This window comes from Ovis aries, chromosome 4 (genome assembly GCF_016772045.2).
Source record: "Ovis aries strain OAR_USU_Benz2616 breed Rambouillet chromosome 4, ARS-UI_Ramb_v3.0, whole genome shotgun sequence".
NCBI classification, from domain to species: Eukaryota; Metazoa; Chordata; class Mammalia; order Artiodactyla; family Bovidae; genus Ovis; species Ovis aries.
In genome coordinates this window covers 95,832,015-95,849,082 of record NC_056057.1, presented here as the reverse complement: position 1 = coordinate 95,849,082, position 17,068 = coordinate 95,832,015, and the positions used below count along the sequence as shown (strand labels likewise).

At 39.4% G+C, this 17,068-nt stretch overlaps 1 protein-coding gene across 6 annotated transcripts in view; it reads left to right on the top strand.

Moving 5' to 3' along the window:
* The window catches only part of CEP41 (centrosomal protein 41), a 48,178-nt gene that overhangs the window by 8,227 nt on the left and 22,883 nt on the right, over positions 1 to 17,068 (top strand). For all 6 annotated transcript variants that reach the window (XM_060415129.1, XM_042248835.1, XM_004008068.5 and 3 more), the window contains exon 2: positions 7,145 to 7,208. In XM_060415129.1, coding sequence (XP_060271112.1) covers positions 7,145 to 7,208 — 64 coding nt within the window. The remainder of the gene's footprint in view (positions 1 to 7,144; positions 7,209 to 17,068) is intronic.

Below are 17,068 nucleotides of genomic sequence, written 5' to 3'. Positions count from 1 at the left end.
TTGATGTCAGTGCTGCCCACAGGGCACTAGCACTCACACTGCGTGTGGCTCAGGTCTCAGAACCATCTCCATGCATCTGGCAGTACTTATTACTCTCATGCTGGTGCAAGGCCCTGTGCCGGGTACCGAGGTAGAGCCTCTGTCCCAAGTGCAGGCAGTGAGGGGTGTAAATGGTACACAGTGCTAGGACAGTCTAGGCAGGGAAGAGATTGCTATCTGGCTGCACTCCCCAGAGGAGGAATCTTCCTGGAAGATGTGCTTGTGCTGGGTCTTGAAAGCTGACTAGAAGTTAAAGAGCACAGTAGGCAGGTAGATGGGGAGGGTATTTTCTTTCAACCCTCCCTAAAGATGTAAGCCCTCAAAGGGCCTCTGACACTTTGGGTTGCTTTCAAAGAGCCTGTACTAATACCACAAACATGAAGTTTCTCAACTTTCTCCCTCCTCCCTCCTGTTGAACCTTCATCATGGCCACCTATCTTATTTCATTATTTATTGGCTGCACCACACAGCCTGTGGGATCCTTTTTCCCCCAACCAGGGAGCAAACCCACCCCCCTGCATTGAAAGCATGGAGTCTCAACCACTGGACCACCAGGCAAGTCCCCTTATTTCATTATCTTAAACATATTTCCAAAGCTGCACGTTCTGCCTGGGCTCTGGGCCTCATCTTCTCCTACTCCCTCGTTTTCATAACTGCTCGCCTCATTTTCAGCCTTTTATTCAGCCCATTTGCTTATAAACATCCTCGAACCTCTCCTTTCTTCAAACAACAAAAACTACTCTTTAGCAACTCTGAAGGAAAAAAAAAAAAAAAGACCCAGCTGGCTACTATCCTCCCTTCTCATACACTTAACTTGCTTTTTGCTTTTCTTGGTGTCAGTTTACTGTAATGGCATCCGTCAGGGTCATCAACCACTGTCGGTTTGTTCAGTCCAAACTCACTTTTCTGTTTTCTCTTTCTTGACCTGCATTCTTGTTTACTTGTTCATATTTGATCTGCTATTCTCTGACTTGACAGCATCAATCACTGTTGACCATTCCCTTCTTCCTGAAACTCTCCTTTAATTCTCATGACCCACTTTCTTGTGGCCTCTTGCAAGTTTCACCCACAGTGCTTTTCTCCACCTGACCATAAATGTTGGAGACTTTTTCCCTCAGCCTGTACATTCTCCAGTGGTGATTCTGTCATTCCCATGGCTTCCCCTGCTGCCTGCATGCCGACAACCCCCAAATCTTGTATTTTTCTAGTTCAGAAATCTCTCTTGATCTGCAGACCCCCTAGATAATCCAGCTTACCACTTCCATTTTGGAAAACCCACAGATACCTCATTTTCAAAATGCCCCAAACAGAATACATGATGTTTTCCAATATATGCTTCCTCCTTAAGTTCTTTTTTTGGGAATGCTATCACTGTCCTTTGGGCTTGCCAGATGGTGGAGTGGAAAGGAATCTGCCTGCCATTGCAGGAGATGCAAGAGACACAGGTTCAATCCCTGAGTCGGGAAGGTCCTTTCAGTTCAGTTCAGTCACTAAGTCATGCCCAATTCTTTGCGACCCTATGAACCGCAGCATGCCAGGCCTCCCTGTCCATCACCAACTCCCAGAAGAGTCTACCCAAACCCATGTCCATCAAGTTGGTGATGCCATCCAACCATCTCATCCTCTGTTGGCCCTTCTCATCCTGCCCTCAATCTTTGCCAGCATCAGGGTCTTTTCAAATGAGTCAGCTCTTCGCATCAGGTGGCCAAAATATTGGAGTTTCAGCTTCAACATCAGTCCTTCCAATGAACACCCAGGACTGATCTCCTTTAGGGTGGATTGGTTGGATCACCTTGTAGTCCAAGACAACCCATTCCAATATTCTTGCCTGGAAAATTCCATGGACAAAGGAGCCTGGTGGGCTACCATCCATGGGTCACGAGGAGTCAGACACAACTGAGCAACTGAATGACAATGACAATCACTGCCCTTCCCCTGTTATACCGGTCAATTTTAAAGATTTTATATCTTAAAGACTTTTTAAAACTGTCTGCCTCTCACCTTTACTGCCACTTTCTTAAGACCACAGATTCTCTGAGCATGACCTCTTACCTGATCTTTGTGCCTCCACTCTTGACTATGATCCTATTAGTTTTCCAGGGTGCTGCCAGAGTGATCTTCCTAAAATGGAAATAGGATCCCATCCCTTCTCCCTAAACCTTCTTCAGTTACTCCCATCATCAACACGAGGGTTCCTCAATTTAAGCACGATCGACATTTGGAGCCAGCTCATTCTTTCTGGGGGTTGGGAGGCTCCTCCTGTCATCATGCAGTTCCATAAACAGCATCCCTGGCCTCTACTTACTAGACGTTGGTAACTTACCCACCACCCAGTCCATACATTGACAAATATCCCTGTGAGTTGGGGGAGCAAAATGGCCCCTTTTGGTCTACAGGATCCACAGTGATCTACAGAATAAACTCTAGGTTTCTCAGCATGAGTACGAGGCCCTTTGTGCTCTGCTCCCGCCTGCTCCTCTAGCCCCACTTGACCCCATACTGCCCACATTCCTACAGGTCTGACAGTTACCAGGAACCCTGCAGCTCCCACCCTCTACTAGGTCAGCTTGACTAACTTCCCCAGCCCTCAGGTCTCAGCTCAGAAGTCACTCCTCAGGAAGTAGTTCCAATCTTAACACACCCACCCTGCTTCCCTCTGCTTGTTCATCGTGCGGTGTGACATCTGCTCGCTTGTCTCACGTCCCGGCATCAGTGAGAGCTGGATGGCAAGGACTGTGTTTTGTTACCTCTGTGTCCTCAGCGTGATGGCTTACTCCTAGTAGGCACCCAGTAAATGTCGACTGAATGAATGGTCGGTGCTCAATAAGCCTTTGTCGAACGAATGAATAGTCCTCCTTGAAACAGCTGCTTCCCTCAGCTCTTTCACTTTCCACCATTCCATCCTGTTTATGTAATTGAAAAAAAGAAGCTAGTTGGTCAGTAGGTCAAGAAACAGTCACCCTGAAAGCAAGGATTTTAAGGAAAAAAAAGTCTGGCAGTTCCATAAACTGTATTCTGCGTATGCTAGAACACAAGAGTTTTACGTTGTGGTTGGTACCAGAAAGTCAGGAACAAGAATTTGGACCAAAATGGGAAAATGGGCAAGAAACACTACATTTTTGTCCTGTCGCATATGGATTTCTCATTAGTCTATGTAAGGGAAAACCGGGGGCGGGAAGGGCTCAGCCGTTGCAGCTGTCCACACTCTCGTTCCCCATCATTCTGCCGCCACCGCACCTGGTCCCCAGAGACACCCTCACTTCTTAGCTATGTTGGCTGAGGTATGGACAAATCCCCCTGGTTCAGCAGAGACTAGCCTGGAATCTTTCAAAAGAAGCTTTGCTAGGAAACTAGTGGGAAAAACAAAAGTAAAAACAGGAAACAGTATATAGAAACTATAAAAATACAGAGTGTGAAGGAGAGAAAGAAAGGGAAAGACAGAAAAAAGAAAACCCCTTAGCCTGAGATAACTAAATTGGAGTTTTAGCTTTCCTTAATTTAACAGGCACATATTTTCCCTGGTTTTTTTTTGTTGTTTATTTTGTTTTGCCACAGTATCGTCTCCCTCTGGGGAACTCATCCTATAGTCCCTCTTTTCAGTCTCTGAATATTTTCCGTCTCTCACTGAAGAATCTTCTCTGTGTTCATCTTAGAGTCACTTTTTCTTACCGACAGTGGGGTTACTGATCAGATGGAGCTTACCAACCTGTCTCAGGATAAAGAAGCTCAGGGGTTCCACCTCTGAGTACCCATGCCAAGTGTCCATGACAAAGGTTTTATTTGCCTGGGGTGAAGTGAAAAACACAGAAATATCCATGAGTGTTTTAATAACACTATAGAGCTGATCTTTTTATTCTAGGATTTTTTTCTTTCTTTTTAATATTAAAATAGCAGATGGAAATTGTGAGGTTTTACTTTTTGTTTATGTCCTTGTCAAAATTAAATGTCGATAATTTTCTGTAGGTATCCCAATTTTAAAAACTTCTTTCTGGTTTCCAAAATAAAAAACTCTGACTAATAGATATTCTGTAAGACATATATATATACCCTATTTTTTTTAATGCTTTGTGAGTCATTTGAAAAAGTATTTTAATATGTAGATTTGTTTTTCAGTCCTCTCAACAGGGCATGCTGTAATTTAACTCTGTTTTCAAGGGCAAATGATACAGGTTTTAAAATCTAATGTTCTCTTCTAAGAAACTAAATAGTTGCTGTAATATAATCCTCACAATAAAGGACAAAAACTGTATGGACATAACAGAAGCAGAAGATATTAAGAAAAGGTAGCATAATTACACAGAAGAACTATACAAAAAAGATCTTAATGATCCAGATAACCACAACAGTGTGATCACTCACCTAGAGCCAGTCATCTTGGAGTGCAAAGTCAAGTGTGCCTTAGGAGGCATCACTGCAAACAAAGCTAGTGGAGGTGATAGAATTCCAACTGAGCTAAAAGATAATGCTGTGAAAGTGCTTCATTCAATATGCCAGCAAATTTGGAAAAGTCAGCAGTGGCCAGCCACAGGACTGGAAAAGGTCAGTTTTCATTCCAATCTCAAAGAAGGGCAATGCCAAAGAATGTTCAAACTATCGCATAGTTGCACTCATCTCACATGCTAGCAAAGCAATGCTCAAAATTCTCCAAGCTAGGCTTTAATAGTACATGAACCGTGAACTTCCAGATGTTCAAGCTGGATTTAGAAAAGGCAGAGGAACCATAGATCAAATTGCCAACATCCATTGGATCACTGAAAAGGCAAGAGAATACCAGAAAAACATCTACTTCTGCTTCATTGACTATGCTAAAGCCACTGACTATGTGGATCACAACAAACTGGAAAATTCTGAAAGAGATGGGAATACCAGACCACCTGACCTGCCTCCTGTGAAACCTGTATGCAGGTCAAGAAGCAACAGTTAGAACTGGATATGGAACAACATACTGGTTCCAAATTGGGAAAAGAGCACATCAAGGCTATATATTGTCACCCTGCTCATTTAATTTATATGCAGAGTACATTATGAGAAACATCAGGCTGGATGAAGCACAAGCTGGAATCAAGATTGCTGGGAGAAATATCAACAACCTCACATATGGAGATGACACCACCCATATGGCAGAAGGTGAAGAGGAACTAAAGAGCCTCTTGATGAAAGTAAAAGAGGAGAATGAAAAAGCTGGCTTAAAAGTCAGCATTCAAAAAATGAAGACCATGGCATCCAGTCTCATCCCTTCATGGCAAACAGATGGGGAAACAATGGAAACAGTGGCAGACTTTATTTTCTTGGGCTTCAAAATCAGTGCAGATGGTGATTGCAGCCATGAAATTAAAAGATACTTCCTCCTTGGAAGAAAAGCTATGACCAACCTAGACAGTGTATTAAAAGCAGAGACATTACTTTGCCAACAAAGGTTCATCCAGTCAAAGCTATGGTTTTTCCAGTAGTCATGTATGGATTTGAAATTTGGACCATAAAGAAGGCCAAGCACTAAAGAATTGCTATTTTTGAACTGTGGTGTTGTAGAAGACTCTTAAGAGTCCCTTGGACTGCAAGGAGTTCAACCAGTCAAACCTAAAGGAAATCAGTCCTGAATATTCATTGAAAGGACTGATGCTGGAGCTGAAGCACCAATACTTTGGCCACCTGATTCAAAGAGCTCACTCATTAGAAAAGACCCTGATGCTGGGGAAGATTGAAGGTAGGGGGAGAAGGGAATGATAAGAGGATGAGATGGTTGGATGGCATCACCAACTCGATGGACACGAGTTTGAGCAAGCTCCAGGAGATGGTGAAGGATAGGGAAGCCTGGTGTGCTGCAGTCCATGGGGTCAGAAAGAATCAGACACAACTGAGTGACTGAACAGCAAACCACAAAGTCCTCATTCTAGATATTTATTTACTGGTTGAATATCAGTAAATGTGTCCTCCATGTGCAAGGTCCTGGGTGAAAACAAATTTGAGGAAGTTATCATTCCTACTCTCAAGGAAATCCTAGACTAGAAAAGAAGGTCACGGTATAAACAATAGTGCAGGGTTCAATCCTCTAGGAACCAGAGAGAAAGTAGCTAATTTCACCCTGGACACCTTTATAGAGGAAGTGAAGTTTTACGCATGGACAGTTGACAATTTGCTAAGACTGGAAACCTGAGTGAACCTGGTACATTTGGAGAACATTTGGGCAACTTCAACCCAGGAACATGTGGGAGAGAACAGAAAATGAAGCTGGAGAGATATTACCCAGTTCTAATCTCAGATTCCACTGCTACCTGTCACTGAACATCTGCTTTTCATACTTGTAGGCCAGAAAAAAAGCCTGAGCAAGAAAGTTGTATTTTGTAATGTCTTTATTCATTAGCCTTCCCTCTCTTAATGGCTTTTGAAAATGCCACTGAAATTTAATATGGGTAAATGCCTTGTACTTGGATTCAGATTTACTACCAAAGCACAGGACAGGGGAGACCTGACAGCTTTTTACTGACCATAAACTTTCCCTGAGCCCGTGATACACCCCAGCTGCCGTGAGAGCAGATGCCATCACGGTGACATCTGTGAAGCTTCAACTCAAGGGGAGTTGCAGGAAAGACCTGCCAAACCGGGTCCTGACCTGGCAACATCTGGGCAGCGTGCTCAGGTCTGCGTGCCGTTTTTTAGGGGTTGCATAGATAAAATCTAGAGGGCATCCAGAGAAGACAGCCTTCAAATCATCATGTAAAGGAGAAAATTAAAAAGGAGAAAAGAGCTGCCTTTAGTTATCTTAATGGCTTGCTTGAGGCAGGGTGGAATGGTTCATTCTAGGTTGTATCAGTGGACTGGGTGGAAATTAGATCAATTTTGGCTCAGTGTCGGAAATCATTTTCAAGAGCTTTTTTCCTAATTGCATAGTGCTATGAGATTATTTTGACAAAATATGGAAATGTTTTGACAGAACATGATAACCGTCTTCACCTGTGGAGAAGCTGTAGTGAGGAGCCCTGTTGGACCTCTAGAGCTCCTTCCATCTTTAAATTCAATTAAATTTTAGAATTTGTTCTAATTGTTAAAGTATATTGTCCCTTTCCCAACATTAACCCAATTATTTGTGAATTTTCTTATTTTTTAGTATCTGACCAGAAGGATACCACAAAACCCAAGGTATCAGCATGTCAAGTCAAGACTAGACACTGGTGAGTAAAGATTAGCAAATTACAACTTAAAAAAAAAATCTTAATAGCTGATTATTGACAAAAAGCAGTATGTCATGCCTGATACAAATCATAGCTAAAAGTTTCTCACTGTCTTGTCTAATGTCTTTCTGAGTTCAGGACTTATGAAAGCTATTTTTCAGATTATCTTTAAAAACTCCATTCACATTATTGAGCTCACTATAAATTGCAAAACTGATTTTAAAAAATTGTTTAATAAGTTACAGGACTGAGGCTAATAAAAATATCAGGATGTCATCTCTATCTTGGAAGACCTTTAAGTATATTAAGCAATTTAAGTATATTGCTTAAAACTGGGAGTAATCGATTATACTTTGTGAATGTTTGTTCAACTCCCTATTTGCAGAGTGTAGCTACATGCAAGGTTCTGGGCTATGGGACACGTAAAGATGAGTGTGAACTGTTGATTATTGCAATCAAAGAGCTTAGATTCAAGTGGAGGCAGACAGACTTGAATGAGTAACTAAAATACCAGACAAAATTAAATTAGTGCTGCAATTCAGGTAAAATGAAATTTAAGAGTGTATTACTGCTTATTTCCATGCTGTTGACATTTTTCAGTGTCAGGATGAAAACCACTCCCCAAGCCCCTGGTGGATTTGCAGTCTTGTGAGATTTTGGTTGTTTGTTTAGTTTTTTTCAACCTTTTAAAGTCTGCTGTGGAAAATCCATCCTATTAAGATGGTTTTGCTAGTTGATTGGAGTGCCACATGCCTTTAGCAATACTGAATTTTCTACCACTCAAGACAACTAAGAAAATAAACTGAGATGTTGACTGTTTAAATCTCATTCATTTTCTTTCTCTTTCTCCTAGTCTTCTTCAAAATTATTGTCTTCTGTTATGCATTTTTCCCCATATAAAATGGACTTAAATGTTTTAAATGAGCCTGCTTTGCAGATACTTTCTTGGGACCGTTCTTTCAAACATTTTTGTGCTGTTCAGATATCTGTCCTTGCAAATATCCTGTTTTATGGGAGGAGGTAAAAAATGTTATCTCTGTCTTTGAGGAAGAGGAAGTCTTAGTCCAGAGATTACGTGATTTACTTAAAGTTCAATAAAGGAGACAGAACTAGGATTTGTGTGCAGGATAATAGAAGTCAACTTTGGAGACCTGGCCTGAGTTCCTGTGTACTGTGTCTTTGGCCACGCTGTCCCAGTTATTTCCTCCAGCCTCATTTCTTCTACCACCAATGCCCTCAGCTCCTGCATCTCTACCTTTCTCCCCATAATTGCAACTGTGACCCACCCTTCTGGAAAAAGTTATTCTGAGAGGCAAGTACTTTTTATTAAAAATACCATATTTTCTCTGAGAAGTACAGATAATGTTTTAAAGACTGCTTAATGCTTTCTTTTGGAGCCTTCTTAAAATTAAAATTTGTAAGAGCTGAAATGTTTTTCAGCTATATAGATTTATTTATAGCATCTTTTTTTTTCCTCCTGGAAATTGAATTGTGTTTTCTGAATGAAAACCCATTTCTTTCTCTTCAGTTCCTCAACTCATAACCAAAGTTTGACTCAATTATGATATCTGAAAATCATTCAGTTTTTTGGAAATTGAGATATTTGTATCTTCTTTTTACAATACAAAGTAATTGCCTATATCCTTTTATATTCTGAGATTTTTTAATCTAGTGTTTTTGTTAATTAAACTTGTTAGTGTTTATACATAGTGTTAGTCACTAAGTTGTATCCAACTCTTTGTGACCCCATGGACAGTAGCCCACCAGGCTCCTCTGTCCATTCTTGCCTGGAATTCTCCAGCAAGAATACTAGAGTGGGTTGCCCTTCCCTTCTCCAGGGGATCTTCCCAACCCAGGGGTTGAACCCAGGTCTCTTGCATTGCAGGTAGATTCTTCACCATCTGGGCTTTTGAGGTCATTGTAGAGTCACATGGAATGGTAAGAAATAAAACAGAGATTCCATATACTTTACCTAGTTTCCTATAGTAACATCTTGCAGAACGATACTGCACTACCCCAACCATGATATTGACATTGATAGAGAGTCTCGATGCAGAACTTTTCTTCCATGACCACAAGGATGCTTCATATCCACTTTCCACCCTCACCTGCTCCTTAACCCCTGGCTCCCACCAATCTGTTCTTCACTTCTATAATTTTGTCATTTCACAGCTTATATATAGATGGAATCATACAGTATATAACTTTGACTGGATTTTTTTCCTCAGGAAGTTCTCTGGAGATTTAGCCAGGTTGTTGCATGTATTAGTAGTTCATCCCTTTTTATTCCTGAGTGGTGGCGCAGATGGTAAAGAGCCTCCCTGCAGTGCAGGAGACCCAGGTTCTATCCCTGGGTTGGGAAGATCCTCTGGAGAAGGAAATGGCAACCCACTCCAGTATTCTTGCCTGGAAAATCCCATGGATGGAGGAGCCTGGCAGGTTACAGTCCGTGGGGTCGCAAAGAGTTGGACACGACTAAGCGACTTCACTTCTTAGGAATATTCCATAGTATGGATGCACCATGGGCTTCACAGGTGGCAGAGTGGTACAGAATCCGCCTGCCAGTGCATGCGATGCAGGAGACTCGGGTTCAATCTCCTGGAGGAGGAAATGACAACCCTCTCCAGTATTCTTGCCAGGGAAGTTCCATGGACAGAGGAGCCTGGTGGGCTACTATCCATGGGATTGCAGAGTCATGAGTTTAATCATTTTCCTAGTGAAGGACATTTGAATTATTTCCCCTTTTTGATTGTTACAAGTAAATGTGCTATAAACACTTGAATACAGATTTTTGTGTGAAAATAAGCCTTCATTTCTCTGGGATTAGTGCCCAGAAGTGCAGTTACTAGGTTGTTTGGCAGTTGCATTCGTAGCATTTTAAGAAACTGCCAAACTGTTTTCCAGAGTGACTGGGCCATTTTACACTCCCATGAGCAGTGTGATCCAGTTTCTCCATATCCTTAGCATTTGTTGGTGTTGCCATTTTTAATTTTAGCCATTCTGATAGATGTGTAGTAGCATATCATTGCCCTTGTGTTTTGCATTTCTCTAATGACTTATGTTGAATATCTCTTTGTGTGCTTATTTGCCGTCTATATATCTGTATTTCATCTTCACTGAAATGTTTGTCTTTTTTGCCTGTGTTCTAATTGTATTGCTTGCTTTTTAGTTGTTGAGTTTTGAGTGTTCTTTATATATCCTAGCTACTAGTCCTTTGTTGGATACATGGTTTGCAAATAGTTTCTGCCAGTCTGTAGCCTGTCGTTTTGATCTTCCTACAGGGTCTTTCAAACAGCAAAAGTTTTTAATGTGGGTAAAGTCCAGGATATCAGTATTTCCTTTTATGGATCCTGCTTTTGTTGTCAGGCCTAAGAATGCTTTGCCTAACCTAGATCCCAAGGATTTTCTATCATAATTTTTTCTATAAGTTATGTATTTTAGGTTTATATGTAAGTCCCTGATACATTTTGAGGTAATTTCTGTGTAAGATGTGCAACTTAGATTGAGATTAACTTTTGCTTGCAGATGTCCAATTACTCTACACCATTTGTTTAAAAGGTTGCATTTCTTCCATTGGATTGTATGTTCACCTTTGTCAAAAACCAGTGGGCATGTTTATGTGGATCTATTTCTTGTTTCTGTATTCTGTTCCATTGATTTTTTTAAAAAAAATTAAGTTATTCATTTTACTTTACAATATTATATTGGTTTTGCTATACAATGACTTGAATCCGCCATGGTGTACATGTGTTCCCCATCCTGAACCCCCCTCCCACCTCCTTCCCCATCCATCCCATCCCTCTGGGTCATCCCAGTGCACCAGCCCCAAGCACCTGTATCACGCATCGAACCTGGACTGGCGATTTGTTTCACATATGATAATTCACATGTTTCAATGCCATTCTCCCATATCATCCCGCCCTTGCCCTCTCCCACAGAGTCCAAAAGACTTAATACATCTGTGTCTCTTTTGCTGTCTTGCATACAGGGTTATTGTTACATCTTTCTAAATTCCATATATATGCATTGTATACTGTATTGGTGTTTTTCTTTCTGGCTTACTTCACTCTGTATAATAGGCTCCAGTTTCATCCACCTCACTAGAACTGATTCAAATGTATTCTTCCTAATGGCTGAGTAATACTCCATTGTGTGTATGTACCACAGCTGTCTTATCCATTCATCTGCTGATGGACATCTAGGTTGTTTCCATGTCCCATCGATTTGTGTGTCTATCCCTTTGCCAATAACACAGTCTTGATTACCATAGCTGTATATAGTAAATTGGATATTGGTTAGATGGATTATCCCCACTTTATTTTTCTTTATGAAATTACTTTACTACTCTAATTCCTTTGCCTTTTTCCATGTAAACTGTAGAATAATCTTATTTACACTTTAAAAATATTGATATACATTTGATAGGAATTTCATTCAACCTGTCTTATCAATTTGGGGAAAATTGACATGTTCCTATGTTGAGTCTTACATTCCATTAATATGCTATTTCTCTCCATATACTTGACTCTTTGTTTCTTTCATCAGCATTGTACAGTTTTCTGCATATAAATCCTATACATATTTTGTTGGATTTACAGATAAGTATTTCTCTTTTTCTGAGCAATTTTGAATGGCAATGAGCAATATAATTTTAAAATTATATTTTTAAATTTCTGTGTCCACGTTTTCATTGCTATCATATAGAAATACAGCTTAATTTTGTGTATTTAACTTGTATCCAGAGATGTTGCTAAAAGTACTTATTAGGTAACGGAGGAGTTTTTGGTAGATTCCTTGGGCTTTTCTATATAGACAATCATGTCATCTAAAAAAGGAAAGTTTTATTTCTTCTTTTCCAGTCTACATGTGTTTATTTCCTTTTATTACCTTATTGCACTGAAATGGCAACCCACTCCAGTGTTCTTGCCTAGAGAATCCCAGGGATGGGGGAGCCTGGTGGGCTGCCGTCTATGGGGTCGCACAGGGTCGGACACGACTGAAGCGACTTAGCCACACACACACACACACACACACACACACACACACACAGACGCGCGCGCGCGCGCGCGCGCGCGTCAGAATTGGCAGAACTATGTTAAATGAGTGATTGGAGCAAACATCCTTATCTTTACCCCAGACTTAGAGGGAAATCATTGTCTTTCATCATTAAGGATAATGTTAGCTGTATCCAGTTGAGGGAGTTTCCTCCTGTTCCTATTTTTCTAAGAGTTTTAATCCCGAATGACAATTGAATTTTATTGAATACTTTTTTACTACCTCAATTGATATAATCATATGTATTTTTTCTTTATCTTGATAATATAGTGGATTACTTTTATTGATTTTTAAATATTGTGCTAGTTTTGCATTCATTGAGTAAACCTCACTTAATCATGGTATAATAATTCTTATTATATATTACTGAATTCTATTTATTATTTCATTAAAGATTTTTGTGTCTGTATTCATGAGGGACATTGGTTTGTAGTTTTGGATTGTTTTTTGGATTGTCTTTGTCTGTTTTTAGTATTGTTGTAATACTGGTCTCATAAAATGAGTTGGGAAGTATTCCCTCCTGTTCTGTTCTTCTGGAAGAGATTGTGTATTATTAATGTCAATTCTTTCTTAAATATTTGGTAGAATTCTCCAATAAAACTGTTATGCCTGGAGACCTTTTTGAGTTTTTAAATTTTGAATTTAATTTTTAATAGGTAAGGGGATATTCAAATTGTTTGTTTCATAGTAGATGAGTTGTAGGTTTGTGTTTTTTGAGGAATTAGTACATTTCATCCAAGGTTTCAAATTTATGTGCATAAGAGTTGTTTGTAGCATTTCCTTGTTATCCTTCTGATATCTGTAATGTCTGAAGTGAAGCCTCTCTTTCATTACTGACATTGGTAATTTGTGTCTTTTTTTTCTTCACTACAGATTTATCCATTTTATTGATCTTTTCAAAGAACCAGCTTTTGGTTTCATCAATTTTCTCTGTGTTTTCTGTTTTAAATTTTATTGTTTTTTCTCTTTATGATTTCTTTTCTTCTGCTTGCTTTGGGTTTATTTTGCTCTTGTTTCTAGATTCTTGAGGTAAGCATTCAGATTATTGATTAAAGATTTTTTCTCTTTTTAATGCATATAGTTAGTAATACAAATTTCTCTCAGCACTGATTAATAGCTGTGTCTCAAAAATTTTTATATGTTGAATTTTCATTTTCATTCATTTCAATGTATCTTTTTACCTCTCTTAAAACTTCTTTGATCCATGGATTATTTAGAAGTATGTTATTTAGTTACAAGTATTTGGAGATTTTCCCGTTATCTTTCTGTTAATGACTTCTAGTTTAATACCACTGTGGTTAGAGAATGTACTCTGTATATATTATTTTTTTTAATGTATTGAAACATATACCAAGGGTATATGTTCCATGGGTACTTGAAAAGAGGCATAGTTTTGCTTAGTGAATTCTTTTTTTCATGATATTGTGAGATACCTTCTTTTATCTTTTCCTTTCTAAGTAGAGAGCTTCCTTTAACCATTCTTTAGGATAGGTCTACTGGTAACAAAGTCTCTTAGTTTTCCTTAATGAGAATGTCTTGATTTCTTTTCTTTCCTAAAGGGTATCTTCTCTTCTATATTTTCCTAAAGGGTATCTTCTCTTCTTTCCTAAAGGGCATCTTCTCTTCTATATTTTCCTAAAGGGTATCTTCTCTTCTATTCCAGTTGACAGTTCTTTTCTTCCAGCACTTGAAAAATATTGTGCCACTTTCTTCTGGACACCTGATTTTTTGATGAGAAATCTCCTGTTATTCAAACTGTTTTTCCCATATAGGTCAGGTGTCATTTTTCTGTTGCTGCTTTTGAGATTTCTTTCTTTAGTTTTCAGAAGTCTGACTATGATAACATCTTGCTGTGAATTTCTTTGGAGTAAACGCCAAACAGTATTTCCTTTTATTATAAATCTGAAGTTTATGTTACTTGCCAAATTTGATAGTGTTGGAAGTATTAGTCTTTCAGTCGTGTCTGACTCTGCAACCCCCTGGACTGTAGCCTCTGTCCATGGAATTCTCCAGGCAAGAATACTGCAGTAGATTGCCATTCCCTTCTCCAGATCTCCCCAACCCAGGCATCAAACCTGGGTCTCCCAAATTGCAGGCAGATTCTTTACCGTCTGAGCCACCAGGGACTGAAAACAAATTTGAAAAGGTTTCAGCAGTTATATCTTTGAGTGTGTTTTCAGCCTCTTTCTCCTCCTTTTTGGTACTCTGATAGCATCTCATCATAGCCCAACAAAGATGAAAATCAAGATTCCCCATCTGGCCTTTGTGGGCACGTAAGGGTAAGACATAGCTTTTTTGTGGAATGCAACTGGAATAAGGCAGTTATTATCTGATAGTTTTCTGTCTTGCTGTCCTTTTAGGAATTTTTTCATCTGTTGGTGTTTTTGGATTTCTGGCTTCTTCAGCTCCAAGTTGAGGGTAATGAGACAAAAACCAAACACACACACACCCAGGTAGCTCAACCATTATGTCATTGCTCAGGTCCCAAAGTCCCTAGCCAATCTGCCTTCCTTGCTCCACATATCAGAGTCTTTTTATGTTTGTTTTATATATAATGTCCAGTATTTTTTTTAATTTTAAGTATAGTTGATTTATAATGTCATGTTCATTTCTAGTGTATAGCAATGACTCAGTTTTATATATATATGTATGTATACATAAAACATATTTTCTTTTTCAGATTCTTTTCCATTATAGGTTATTATAAGCTATTGAATATAGTTGCCTGTGCTATACAGTAGGACCTTGTTTATCTATTTTATATATAGTAATATGTAGCTTCTAATCCCAAACTCTTAATTTACCCCATCCAGGATTTTCTTTTTCTACTCAGTCTTTTTTTCTAACTGGGTATGTTTTCTTAAATTCAGACATAATTTACATACCATAAAATTCAACCTTTACAAATGTACAATTCAGACATTTTTAGAACATTCACAAGGTTGTCAAACCATCAATACTATCTAACTGTAGAAGATTTCTTTGTGTGTGTGTGCATGCGTGCTCAGTCGTGTCCGACTCTTCACAGCCCCATGGAGCCTGCAACTGTAGCCTGCCAGGCTCCTCTGTTCATGAGATTTTCCAGGCAAGAATACTGGAGTGGGTTTCTGTTTCCTTCTCCAGGAGAATCTTCCCAACTCAGGGATCAAACCCGTATCTGTTGCATCTCCTGAATTTGCAGGTGGATTCTTTACCACTAGTGCCCCCCGGATATTTCTGTCATCCCATAAAGAAACCCCATACCCAAAGCAGTAATTTCCTATGCCTTACTTTTACCAGTTCCTGGGAATCACTAATCTATGTTTGGTATCTATGACTTTGCCTCTTCTGAATATTTCATAAAAATGCAATCATACAACATGTGACCTTTGTGTACAACTTCTTTCACTTAGCATAATGTTTTCAAGGTTCATCACTGTTCTAGCATGTGTCAATACTTTATTTTAATGCTAAACGATATTCTTTTATATAGCTATTCCTGATGTCTCAGATGGTAAAGAATCCACCTGCTGTGCGGGAGACCTGGGTTTGACCCCTGAGTTGGGAAGATTCCCTGGAGGAGGGCATGGCAGCCCACTCTGGTATTTTTGCCTGGAGAATCCCCATGGACAGAGGAGCCTGGTGCACTACAGTCCATGGGATCACAAAGAGCTGGACACAACTGAGCGACTAAGCACAGCACCGCAGTTGGTGTATCTTCTCATCATTTGATAGATGTTTGGTTTATTTATGTTTTTTGACCATAATGCTGCTAAAACATTAGCATACATGTTTTTGTGTGAACTTGTTTTCAGTTCTCTTGGTTATATATCTAGAAGTTGAATTCTTGGTCAGATGTTAAGTCTGTGGTCAGATGTTAATTTTTTGAGGAACTGCCAAACTGTGTTCCAAAGCAGCTGCACTTTGCATTCCCATCAGCAGTGTAGGAGGGCTCTTTTTTTCTCCACATCCTCAACAATACTTGTTGTTGTCCATCGTTTTGATTATAGTCATCTTTGTGGGTGTGAAGTGGTATTTTCATTGTGGTTTTGATTTGCATTTTCCTAATGAGTAATGATGTTGAGCACCTTTTAATGTGCTTATTGGCAATTATACATCTCCTGTGGAGAGATGGCTATTCATATCCTTGGCCTGTTTTCTTTTTTAAGTTGGGTTATTTTTCTTTTTATTGTTGAGTTACAAGAATTCTGTTATATACCCTGGATAGTAGACCCTTATCTGAAGGATAATTTGCAGATATTTCCTCCTATTTTGTGGGTCATCTGGGGATTTTCTTGTACTTAGCTGGAGGAGTAGAGAAAAGTACATCCTACCTCATCTTCCTGGAAGCAGAAGTCTAGTTTTATAATACCTTTGGAAGGGCCAAAGTATGCTTCATTGCCGGAAACCCAGTGTATTTTAAAGTCAGTATGGAAGAAATGTAATTCTAGTGTTCGATTTTTTGTTTCAGATTTTAAAAATTATGTTAAAGTCAGTTTAAGGGAAAGATTTTCATTTTTTCTATTCATTTTGTGTGTGTGTGACTTACCTTACTTACTGTATATTCAGTACAGCAGCCTGTGGGTTATGAGCCAGGATACGGATCTCTTTAGCCCTCTGGCTAGCCGTCAGGGCCTGAGACAGCCCAAACCTCGGTGTTGTGTCCAAATGTTATCACTTATGTGTGTCTGCCATAAGGTGAAAAGTGTGAGGAATCCTGGCTGTGAAAACACCAGACTGACTTTAAAGGTCAAGTAAGAGTAAGGAATTCCTGTCTGAGGTATGATTTTAAGCTCTGCAGTCAGAGCAGTAGAAATAGGCACAGG